This window comes from Hemibagrus wyckioides, linkage group LG10, assembly GCF_019097595.1.
Source record: "Hemibagrus wyckioides isolate EC202008001 linkage group LG10, SWU_Hwy_1.0, whole genome shotgun sequence".
Taxonomy (NCBI): Eukaryota; Metazoa; Chordata; class Actinopteri; order Siluriformes; family Bagridae; genus Hemibagrus; species Hemibagrus wyckioides.
The window spans coordinates 3,317,501-3,330,341 of NC_080719.1; the positions used below are offsets into that span (position 1 = coordinate 3,317,501).

Genomic DNA, 12,841 nt, shown 5'->3' on the forward strand with positions numbered 1-12,841 from the left:
TGTACTTGTGTGTCTGTATGTATGTGTGTGTGTATCTGTATTTGTGTGTCTGTATCTTTATGTGTGTGTGTGTGTGTTGGCCTTCCAGCACAGGAACTGGCTCGTCATGAGGAGAAGGTGCTGCTGCTGGAGGGCGGGCATCAGCGGGCGCAGGAGCAGTTGGCAGAGCGGGTAGCCGAGGTGGTCCGTGCTGAACAGACCCAGAGGAGACTTCATGCCGAGCTCAGGAGAGTCCAGCAGAGACTGGACACCAGTGAGCAGGAGCTCCACGACTGCAGGTACACCTCCAACACACACACATTTAAACTTTTTAATTCTTTAGAGAATTCAGTTCCATCGCTATCTGGAAAGTTCTCTAGCTGTTATCTTCTGCTCAGCCTCCACAGAGTTTCCACACACACACACACACGCACACACGTGCATGCACAGTCTTCACAAGTTCACGGCCTCACCTCAAGATCAGATGTTTAAACAATCACGAGTCGACACGCAGCAGCGACTTCTCAGTATCTTAGCCAGCGTTTGCCAAAGGTCACTTGTTCAGTCAGGCGTAGGAGCTAATGCTAAAGCGCCGCCGTCCGCCTGCCAATACGCATTACTGAGGATTTAGTAATTAAGCGATAGGCTGAGGACTAAATTGGGTGTTTGTGGGCCGTGGAGACACGGCCAGGTCCCTGCAGCCATGCAGATAGGGGATTCTAATTGCCAGGGATATTGATCATGCCGGCGAGGGTGGGCTCGGGAATCGCGCAGGAGATCGATTAGCTGTTACCGTGCTCCGTTTGTCAATGAGAGAGAGAGAGAGAGAGAGAGAGAGAAATGTATAAAGGAAAGCAGGATTTTAAGCTCAGTTTCTCACACTAACCTGATTTAAAAAGGTGATACAGCGTTTCATAAGATACCTCATCACCCTCATCACACCTCCTTCCTTCTCTTTTCTTGACTGTCTTCCATTTCCTATTTAAAACATAAGTCTAATTTAAAACTCGCACATCATGATTTATAACCTTTCTATTAACCTGTATATTACCTCTTAATAACAAGTTAATATAAGTAGCATTAAAGATTCTAAAGAGCGCTCTCTGTTTCTCTCTCTCTTTCTCTCTCACTTTCTTCCTCTCTCTCTCTCTCTCTCTCTCTCTACCTCCCTCCCTCTGTCTCTCTTACTCTCTCCCTCTCTCTCCCTCTGTTTTTCGCTGTCTCCTCCTTTCTCTCTCTCTCTCTCTCTCTCTCTCTCTCTCTCTCTCAAAACTGTTCACTGTTGTCATGACCGTTGTTATGGTCTGCATCTCCAATCAAAAACTCAGACCTTACTCCAAAAATAATGAATAAAGAGACCAGACGTTTCATCAGGTAAAGCGAGAGGTTTTTCAAATTCAGACCCATTAGTGTTGGTTCATGATAACAGTCTAGATTATTACACGTGTGTTTGATTTGAGACATTTGATTGCTAAACTATACTAGCGCGTCATGTCACGGAATACTGAAGAGCCAGATTGACTTCCCTGTAGTTTGTCTGAATGTGTTATATATTATAACTTATATAGTTAGAGATAAATCGTTGCACTATACAGGTGAAGAAGAGCAGAGACAGAAAAGACTGAGTGTGTTGAGATGTTGAGCATGAGCAGATCAGAATGAGTCTTTATGATTACAGCAGCAGCTCTATCCTGACTGTAAAACTACAATATCCAGGTGATTATCCACTAAAAGTCATTCTAGGAAGTCCAGATCTTTAGAGTGTCCATGTAGGAGCAGGCACTGAGCAGAAAGCAGAACATCAGGATGGACGAGCGACACTGAAACACATCTGTATGTGGAGCGATGCTCGTTTTGAGCTGCTGATAAAAGAAAGCGAGGAAGAGAGATGTGATGGGACTTTAATTGGATTAGCCGCTTCGGCTGACGTTGAAGCGGCTTTCTGAGGCGTGATCCGGGCCCTCATGCTCCAGCGGTGGCTGAACTCATCCTCCGCTCATCTCTAATTAGCTCCAGGGCTCGTTCATTAAATGTTTAAGCTTGCCTTGTCTGATTACAACCAACAACCTTTTGCTGCCGCTCTCACCGCTTCTGCACGCCATCGTGCTACAATTAAGACAGAGTGAGCTTCCTTGAGCCTGATTAAACAGTGGAGAGAGAGAGAGAGAGAATTACAGCAAATTAGATGTTGTGGAGGAAGTGTGGACCGTAGTGTGATAAAGCTACGGTGAAAATACACCAGCTTTTTTCACTTCCTGTCTGTAGCTCACAGAAGACAAATTTTTGGTTGTGCCAGTGATGCACCAAAAAATGCTGAACATCCACTGTGATTCAGGTCTCATGATCTGGTCTCACCCGCAGGACTCAGCTGGAGCAGGTGAAGCTGGAGGCCAGCAGCAGCAGGCAGGCTCTGCTCAGCGCCCAGCAGGAGGCTTTACGGCTGCAGCAGGAGAACCAGGAGCTTCAGGAGGAGCTGAGAAGCACCAAAGAGACCTTAACACACATGCAGGAGCAGGTGATCATCATCTCCTCATCATCTTTGAACCAGGAAGTTAGCACTGCGTGTGTATATGTTCTAAAGCAGATTTGTCTACCAAAATGCTCATGTATGTTCAGTGATTTTGCTTCTGCAGCTTAATATCACCACGGAACATTCCAGTGGTCCATATTAATCATGACTGACTGGCGTTAAAGTGGCTGTATGTGATTTTGCTAGCTTGTAAGGTTGTGAAACAGGAATACCAAACAGGCCAACACACACACACACAATCTTTCACACCTAGGGATGATTTAAAGTCAAAGACCCATGTTTAGCCATCGACATGCTGTTTGCTCTCCACTGGCTTCCCGTAGCTTTAAAGCCTAGATGCCGCCTACAAAGCACTTCCTTCATTATCACAAAAATGGCCAAATAGACTCTCACACATTTTTCATGATACAGCTTTTCTCATTCTGCCACATATACACGCACTTCTCATTTTAGTAGATTAATTGTAAAATAGAGGTTTTATGCTTCACCCAGAAATCAGTAGAGCGTTTACTCTCGACCCTGCATTGCCTTATTGTTTGATATTTTCTAATAAAGCTGATGAGCACAAGGATGGGATTGTCTTCCAGGTAAACAGATGAACACTTCTGTATGTCACTGTGGATGAGAGAGAATGCAAAATGCTGTGTGTGTGTGTTTGTGCTTGAAGCTGAAGGAACACTCAGTGGCTGCTCAGGCTCTGCGTGTGGAGCTGGCACAGGAACAGGCCTGGCAGCAGGAACAGCTGGATTGGGTACAGAGGACATGTCAGAGAGAGAGCAGCCTGGAGACTGAGAGAGACCAGCTCAGAACTGACCTGGAAACAGTCAGAAAACAGGTACGTACACACACACACACACAGTATATGCATCATCTGTGTTTAAACCTGCATCGTTTTTAATCAGGAATATGCTGGAAAACTCTCTACCTATAACCTTACTTTAAAAACCCCGATCTATGAATATGCATGATTATGCAAATTAGACATGCCCCCATATCCTTCCATTTTGATCAAAAACGTCTAACTTGAGTAACCACTTAGCCGTGTCCTATTGCTGTGAGCAAGCTTTCATTATCAGAGCCTAGAGCATTGTTTTACTGTTCAAATATAAGGTTGCCATAGCAACCTCCATCACTAACATCAGTGTATCATGCATCTTGGGCAATGTATTAATATAGAGCAGTGAAAGTCACGCCGAACAACGCTCCTAAATACGAAGCAATTAAAAAGATGTACATGCTAAATGGCAACACGTTTTCTTTCTTTCTTTCTTTCTTTCTTTCTTTCTTTCTTTCTTTCTTTCTTTCTTTCTTTCTTTCTTTCTTTCTTTCTTTCTTTCTTTTTTTTTAAATCAGATGTAGCACGTTTATTAGACTCTTGCCGTATTTCCACGGCTAATTCCGTCCCAATTCAATTAGGTTCCTTTCCAAATTTCTCCTTTAAATCATAGTAATTACTTCCAAACCTCTCAGGGAATGATTTAGCTAAATGTGACCCAGACCTGCACAGATCCCGAAGAAGTCTTTCTTTTCCTTTTTCCATCCCTCCTCTAAGGAAGCGAAGCACATCGATCAGTCCCCTGCTCACCTGTGTGCAACTTCAATCTAAATCTTTAATAGCTTTAACAGATCCGATGCGGTTCCTTACTCAATTACAGTCGGAAAATTTATCTCCGTAATTCCGCTCTAATATCCGTCACTCATAACAGACCCTATCTGTCATCCGATCGGCTCATGAGCAAATCCCGCCGCGGTTAGCTTTAAAGAACGCTCGGGCTCACCTCGGGAATACCGCAGATGTTATCCCGTGTGTGATTGTCACCTGTCTTTTTGTCTTACTTTTTGTGTGTGTGTGTGTGTGTGTGTGTGTGTGTGTGTGTAGCTACAGGAGCAGTTGTGTGAGCTGCACAGCATCACCCTCAGGCTGCAGGAGGAAGAAGCAGACAAGCGGACGCAGCTGCAGGAGAGAGACGCTCGCATCCAGACTTTCAGCCAAGAGGTTCATAACTGCTTAAAAATCACCTGAGTGTTATATTAGTAGTGAAAGCAAGTACTAATAGTATTACTAATACTAATAGTATTAGTAGTGATAGTAGTAGTACTAGTACTAATAGTATTAGTTGTAACAGCAGTAGTATTAGTACTAATAGTAGTAACAGCACTAATAATATAGAAGTGTAGTATTAGTGTAACAGTAGTACTAAAACTATTAGTAGTAATAACAGTAGTTCTACTACTAATAGTATCAGTAGTAATAGCAGCAGTACTAGTACTAATAGTATTACTAGTAATATTAGCAGTACTAGTACTAAGAGTAGTAACAGCACTAATAATAGTAGTATTAGCAGCAGTACTAGCACTAATAGTATTAGAAGTAACAGCACTGATAATATTAGAAGTAATAGCAGCACTATACACAAGTCTACATTAATTCAGTGTAAATTCCTGACACATCTTTCTCTCTGTGTGTGTGTGTGTGTGTGTGTGTGTGTGTGTGTGTGCAGCTGTCTGAGCGTAGTCAGGAGGTGACAGGCTTGCAGCAGCGTCTGATCCAGCAGGAAGAGAGAAACACAGAGCTGAGTACAGAGCTACAGCAGCTGCGCAGTCACAGCCGCCTCTCTCAGGACGAGGTGAGACACGAACGTACACCAAGACACGATGCTAAAACTTACGCCCAGACACGTGATGCTAAAATTTACGCCCAGACACGTGATGCTAAAATTTACGCCCAGACACGTGATGCTAAAATTTACGCCCAGACACGTGATGCTAAAATTTACGCCCAGACACGTGATGCTAAAACTTACGTCCAGACACGTGATGCTAAAACTTACGCCCAGACACGTGATGCTAAAATTTACGCCCAGACACGTGATGCTAAAATTTACGCTAAGACACGTGATGCTAAAATTTACGCTAAGACACGTGATGCTAAAACTTGCACCAAGACACGTGAGCGAGTTTGACGAAGGGCCGAATTCTGAGAGCTAGACCACTGGATCAGAGCATCTCCAAAACTGCAGCTCTTGTGGGGTGTTCCTGGTCTGCAGTGGTCAGTATCTATCAAAAGTGGACCAAGGAAGGAACAGTGGTGAACCGGCGACAGGGTCATGGGCGGTCAAGGCTCAGTGATGCACGTGGGGAGAGAAGGCTGACCCGTGTGATCCGATCCAACAGACGAGCTACTGTTGCTCAAACTGCTGAAGAAGTTAATGCTGGTTCTGATAGAAAGGTGTCAGAATACACAGTGCAGGACAGGTCAGGGGACCAACGCAATAGTAGGCAGGTGGTCATAATGTTATGCCTGGTTCTCTTCACTAATCCCTTCTTTAACTGGTACTTTTGGTAAACAGCCTCCTTTAAGCATGCTTGCTCAGTATTGTGCCAAATTTGTTCTGTAATAATTTAATAATTTAAAAGTGATGTTTAAGGGATGTTCAGTATTTTTATGCCTCCTCTACTGACTGGTGAAGTTGTCACATTTTTGGGTTCTCTGTCTGTCCGTCCGTCCGTTCAAGGTTCTTGCTATCGTTATTTTATTACACCAGCAGGGGGGGCAAAGTTGTTTAGTGGTTAGCACATTTTCTGACGTGTCTGGGGTATGGGGTTCGATTCTCGTCTCTGCCCTGTGTGTGTGTGTGTGTTCTTCCCATGCTTCAGGGGTTTCCTCCAGGTTCTCTGGTTTCCTCCCGCAGTTCAAAGACGTGCTTTAGGCCGATTAGCATCTCTGAATTGTGCGCAGTGAGTGAATGTGTGTGTGTCCGATTTTACTCTTCAGGTTCAAGATCTGAAGTAAGGTCAAATGTCTGACTTTTCAGTATTTCTGCCATATTCTGTGATTTTCTTTAAAGCATAATGAGTAAATACTTCTGCTTTTATCTTATGGACTGTGAAATAACAGACTGTTTCGTTTAGAATCAGGACACTTAATCCCAGTCAGGGTTACTTCAGTTCACTACATAATGTAGAGGGTGAATTCTTATGTAAGGCACTGTAGATGTCTTGCTGCTGTTAATTAATATTAAATAAACATGACTCAAATGTATGTTCATATACCATCTCCCATACATTTCCCCTGTGTGAGCCAAGTGGCCCGTTGTTTCCTCTACGCATTGTTGATGTGATTGTGGTGTGGAAGTGTGACATGCAGGATCGATCGGAGTGAGGAAGTGAAGTGCACTCCAGTTAGTTCAGTCATCTGGACTCTCCTCTCTGTCTCTCTCTATGTCTCTCTCTCTCTTTCTCTCTCTCTCTCTCTCTCTCTCTGTCTCTCTCTCTCTTTCTCTCTCTCCTCTCTCTCCTCTCTGTCTCTCTCTATGTCTCTCTCTCTCTTTCTCTCTCTCTCTCTCTCTCTCTCTCTCTTTCTCTCTCTCTCTCTATCTCTCTCTCCTCTCTCTCCTCTCTGTCTCTCTCTATGTCTCTCTCTCTGTCTCTCTTTCTCTCTCTGTCTCTCTCTCTCTTTCTCTCCTCTCTCTCCTCTCTGTCTCTCTCTCTTTCTCACTCTCTTTCTCTCTCTCTCTCCTCTCTCTCTCTCTTTCTCCCTCTCTCTCTCTCAGCCATCACATCATCCTCTTTAAGTGCTGTCAGTGTTGCACGCTCGCAGGCCCACTCTCTGCCCCGCTTTAATTGGTCGAGGAAAAGCAGCCTTGTCATTTTGTGGTCAGCAAACTCCTCAGGCTAAAAAAAAATTAAAAATAAAATAATAATAAAGTCAGGAGCAGAACCCCCATCCGGAGCGGCTTCTTCTCCGTCCCAATCACAGGAGTAATGATCGGTGCTGGGTGTGCGTGCCATGCCGCGTGTCAATTGTCTGTTTTCAGTTCTGCCTTTTAAAAATAATTGCTCGTGCTGCAGCTGGATCGGCGCGAGGCCACTAATGATCGCCGCTGGTTGTGCAGAAACGCAGCAGCATGCAGGGGGGAGTCGGAGCGAACCAATAACAAGAAAAGATGAGGAAGCTGAATTTCTGCGTGTTTGCATTTATAGCACTTATCATTTTGATGTGTGTGTGTTTGCACTGCCTGCCGTTTTATATATAGACCAAATATTTTGTAATCATATATGTGTGCACAAAGTTATCTGTGCTTTCTGTGTCTGTACTTCTGTCACTGAACCCACACACTCACACACTCACACACACACACACACACACACACACACACACACTCACACACACGGCGTTCTCACCACTTTAATTGCCTTTGCTTTTTTTTCATTACCTTTATTGGCTCTTTTCTACATCGCATGTGCTCAGGGATTGTGTAAAGGTCATTGTGAGACCTTCTCAATGTTCTCCCATGCACTTTCTCTCTCTGTCTCTCTCTCTATCTATCTCTCTTTCTCTCTCTCTCTCTCTCTCTCTCTCTCTCTCTCTCTCACACACACACACACACACACACTGAGGCAAACCTGACTGTCTACCTTACATGTCTGTTTCTTGTTATTAAAGACCGTGAATGTCTAGAATAATATTGCCATGCAGTCAATTAAAAATGATTCCATACTCATGTGAAATATTGTGTTTTATATATATATGATGATATATACGCATAATATTTCATCACAGTAACAGTATCTTCGGACACGTAAAAAACCATTAAATATAATCAGCGTAGGAAAGGATGTTATTTATTTATTTGCTTTCTTCCTTATTTTCACCCAAGAAGCAATGATAGATAGGTTAGGAGCATCTCTACATCCTAATTAAAACTCCTCCTGTCATGACTGTTACTGTAATATCACCAGCATTCACAAGCTGCTATTAAATTCTCTAAATTACATTTGAGGTTCAGTTGAGATCGATATTTTCACGCTGATTTAATTAACCCCAGTGAAACTTGTTAAATATATACAGTCATCTTCTTCCCGTAACCATGGAGCTTTTTTAAGCGTCCTTACAATCCGAGCTAGTTGTTTATGTCCGGGTTTTTTTTTACAGCGTCTTTATTCGTTATTATAATTTCAGTAGTAACTCCTGACTCAAATGGTTCGAGTTAATAACCGAGTCTGACGTGTTGTACTTTCAGACTCGGGCATTCGAGACGCGTCTGGCGGAGCTAAGCGGCCAGCTGGGACGCGCTCAGCTCTGGGGTCAGCAGCAGCTCGTCACCCTGGAGTCCAGAGAGGAGGAACTGGTGCTCCTGAAGGTGGAGGTGTCCTCCCTCAGAGAGAACTACCACTCCAAAGTAGCTCAGGTTAAACGCGCACACACACACACACACACACACACACACACACACACACACTTTCTTCTGAGTCGTATTAACGCCTGTGTGTGTGTGTGTGTGTGTTGTACAGTTGGAAAGCTTACACGCTGAGCTGGACTCTGTAGAACAGAAGTACAGGGCCTCTGTGAGTGAGGTGGAGGTGTTGAGGCAGGCGTTGAGCGACGCCCGCACTGACAGTTCCCGTCTGCACAGAGAGAGCGAGCTGGTGGTCACTAACGTCAACCAGTGGGTCAAAGAGCAAAAGTAAGATCACATCACAGCTGACCAAATACACATACACTGCAAAATAAAACAAAGTGAAAGTAGCAAAATTTCTGAAGTATTTCCTGTTACAGTGGAACCTCAGCATACGAATTGCATTCATTCTGGAATTTTCCCATCAGAAATAATGTAAATGCAGATAATCTGTTCCAGCCGCCCAAAAATATGACCAATATGACCGATATGAAGTGTATGTAAACTGTACGGCTGCTTACAAAGAACTGACCCAAGCCAAGCATTCCATGTCAAGGCTCCTCACAGGAAGTCGTGCCACCAAGCTTGGGCTAAAAATAGAACAGGGCACCCACGCCAACAATCTGTCAACAAAAAAACGCCCGAAAAATCACCTAGCTTTTGAAGGCATGCTGAAGGTGACGCTGGTATCGTGGGATGACTCTTTCAAAAGAAATTTGTAAAATTCGGAAACACTGTTCGGTTGGCTTTCCATTGATGCTAACGAGTTTTGAACGGCTCCCAGGCATACACGCGACTTAGCCGGCGTTCAGTTCGGTTTGGTCCTATGTCGAAAATGCTTCATGTGCTGAATTCGTATGCTGAGCTTCTACTGTATAAATGATTATTAAGCCTATTTCTAGGCATCTTACTCATTTCAGGCTTCTGTTGACATTTTTTCTTCACTAGCTTCCTTCCTGTTTGAATCTATTAAAGGACAGAAGGACTGGACTAGAATTTGCTATTAATCCAGATACAAGTAGTTCACCATCCAGTTTATTAGAAACACCTGGACATTCATTAGCCAATATGAATTGACCTAATTATCCAATAGGTCAAGAGCTTCACTTAATGTTCACATTAACCATCAGAATGAAGATAAAGAGTGATCTGTGTATGGTTTGAGTATTTCAGAAACCGCTGATCATTTGAGATTTTCACAAACAGCAGTGTCTAGAGTTTATTTAATAGTGAGCTCCACCATGGCTATGTATAAACAATAAAACCACAGAGCTAGCCTCTTGAGGTCAAGAATCCCAGCACTCAATCTGGTCACTTCTCTTTTTCTATATTTCTATATTTCCAATCCACATCCATGCCCTCGTGTATTACTGAGTCTTCTCTTGTCTTCCTCTCTGAGTGTTTACGATGAAACGTTACTAGTTCTCACGAACGCTTGTAATCTGCGTCTCACCAGACAGGCCAACGAGAAGCTGGGCCTCAAAATCAGAGACCAGAGCAAGAAGATCATCCATCTCACGGCTGAAAAGGAGTAAGAGCCGCTCGTGTTTTAAGCACTGTGTTTGTTTGAGAGATGTATAGTGTCATGCAGATGCTGAAAGAAGTCTTCTCTTCTCGCAGTCATCTGCAGGAGAACGTGGAGAAGCTGCAGGCGGAGATCCGGAGGTTGAGGGCGGAGCTCGATGAGCAAAGAATGGAGGCAGAGAGATACAAGGTATATTTATACTGTATGTAGTGTTAAATCTTTTCTGGAGGAGTGTGAAAAGATTTCGGGGTTTTGAAGATAACTGAGATTGAGAATGTTATTACATCATCAGATGAAAGAGCCAATCGTGTTGCAGTATGCAAATTCATGCCAGATTGTGGGTGTTTTCTAAATTAGCATATTCATAAAAGCTGAATTTTGGATGAAAACATGAAGTTTGGATGGCTTTATAACATCCAACGAGCATTTAAGAAATTTATAATAATTTATGAAAGCAAAAGTAAAAACAAAAGTATTTGGTGTATTTTTTTAAACCATTGGACTGACTATGGATTAATTATTGATTTATATTTTTATATGTAAAATTAATTTTAAATAAAAAAAATTTGTGTTCACTCAGACATCAGTTACTACTTAATTAAAGTAATTTTAATTAGGAATAATTAGGAATATTTCAACACTATAAACATCATCAGTAAGTGAATGTGAGCTGTGTATTTGCCTGGTGCGTCTAATATTTAAAATATACAAGCATATTTGTGTAGATTTTCACAAACTAAATGTGCGCCTCCGTTTTAAGGGGAATACATTTGAGAAGTGTTGTTATTACGGTGAGGACCGCTACGACTTGGATGATTCACAACCTTCTGAGAGCTTTAATATTGTATTATAATTGTGTTCACTGCTTTTTCTTTTTGTTGCAGACGTTTCAGTCCCTGAGCTCGAGCGATCAGCCTCACAGCCATCATCCTCCTGCACTGTGAGCACTCACACCATCACCACCACCATATCACTTGACTCTGAGGTTTCAGACACTATTTATTTCCAAGTTTAGTACTGAAAAATACACACTTCCTGTCTTCCTGGTATTGGTGTGAATAGGAAATGAGGAGTCTCACAAGCATCCAGTCAGATGTACAGGATTTACAGAAACGCTGATTTTCTTTATAATTATTTCACATGTGCGTATGGTGACCAAAGCATGTTCTTGGCACAGCTCATTTGCATGTGGCGACGCCCACAAAACTCCATAAAAGGTTGGGTGAAGCCTGAAAGATGGAAGTGGAAGTTATTCTGATTCACTTTGATGCCTATAATAACAATAATAACAGTAAACAATAATAATAATAATAACAAAATAGTACTAAATATTGTCTAAATAAGAACAATTATTCTTTCTTTAGCTGATTTGCTCTGCACACAGACAGACCCATCCTCTGTTTATACACCACTATTTATTTAATTAATTTATTTGCTTTTTTTATTCGTCTTATTTTATGGGTTTGTGTTATCTCGCTGTTTTATTTTTCATATAGATTTAATCAATCCAAATAATATAAAACAACTGGTTTTCACCGAGTGTCCAGTCAAGATTAGGTGTTTCTCTGATTTTACCAGATTTTCACGAATGCCAAATTTCTCTCATGTAGTTGATTAATGGATCTGTTTGTATCCATGAGTCTCAGACAGATGTTTTAATCCAATAGCTATTATTGCACTTTCTGACCAGATCACTCACACCTTGTTAAAAGCCTATAGGTTTAAATGCAGTTTTTATAGTATTTCCTTTGCCGTTTCTCAGATAACCGAAGCTCACCTGTCTTCTCTCTTAGGGGAAAAATCCCTCTAGCGTTTATTTGAAACATTCTCTTTAATTTTTCTTCAACTTTTCAGGTGAAACCCTACATCAGAGACTCTTCTTCTTCTTTTCCCCCCACCATGTTAGGAGTTAAACTCTATTAGAAAGCTAAAACCAAGCGAAACGTTTTAGAGGAGCCGTTTCTATTACGTGCGTGTCTTATCTTTAATAAACAGCGGTGTGTGCGATTCACCCGGTCCATTAGGCAGCGCTGTGAGTCTGTCGTTTCACTGACACGACTCTGCTCCGTGGACGTTGGCTTATCTTCTCTAACGACGTGTAATTGTGAAGAAAAACTTTGGAGGAATCTTTTCGACACGGCGAACGCAAAATTGGCTTTTCCCCCCATAAGGATCGGCAACACAGCAGAACCCATTTGGGTTCTGGCCCAGTACCAGGTTCACTAACTGCTCCCATCACATCCTGTCTGTACACACACACACACACACACTCTCTCTCTCTCTCTCTCTCTCTCTCTCTCTCTCTCTCACACACACACACACACACACACACACACTCTCTCTCTCTCTCTCTCTCTCTCTCTCACACACACACACACACACACACACACACTCTCTCTCTCTCTCTCTCTCTCTCACACACACACACACACACACACACCTTCCTGCACCTTCAGCCGTGTTAATGTCAGTGCTGGAGGCACAGAACTACTCAAAGTGCTACACTTTACTAAACTTTACTGAGTTTCAGGGGGAAAACGGTTACTAGAGCATTAAGTGGATAATCACCCCGGAGACTGAGACTCTCTTGACTGATCATTCAGAGAGAGACAGAAAGCAGAGAGCACA

General features: G+C 42.6%; 1 protein-coding gene across 8 annotated transcripts in view; it reads left to right on the forward strand.

The window, feature by feature from the left end:
* LOC131360335 (polyamine-modulated factor 1-binding protein 1) overlaps positions 1-12,841 on the forward strand; it is a 169,884-nt gene that overhangs the window by 151,779 nt on the left and 5,264 nt on the right. For all 8 annotated transcript variants that reach the window (XM_058400665.1, XM_058400664.1, XM_058400663.1 and 5 more), the window contains 10 exons: positions 89-278; positions 2,341-2,494; positions 3,177-3,344; positions 4,389-4,505; positions 5,011-5,136; positions 8,533-8,700; positions 8,804-8,976; positions 10,145-10,219; positions 10,309-10,402; positions 11,098-11,153. In XM_058400665.1, coding sequence (XP_058256648.1) covers positions 89-278; positions 2,341-2,494; positions 3,177-3,344; positions 4,389-4,505; positions 5,011-5,136; positions 8,533-8,700; positions 8,804-8,976; positions 10,145-10,219; positions 10,309-10,402; positions 11,098-11,153 — 1,321 coding nt within the window. The remainder of the gene's footprint in view (positions 1-88; positions 279-2,340; positions 2,495-3,176; positions 3,345-4,388; positions 4,506-5,010; positions 5,137-8,532; positions 8,701-8,803; positions 8,977-10,144; positions 10,220-10,308; positions 10,403-11,097; positions 11,154-12,841) is intronic.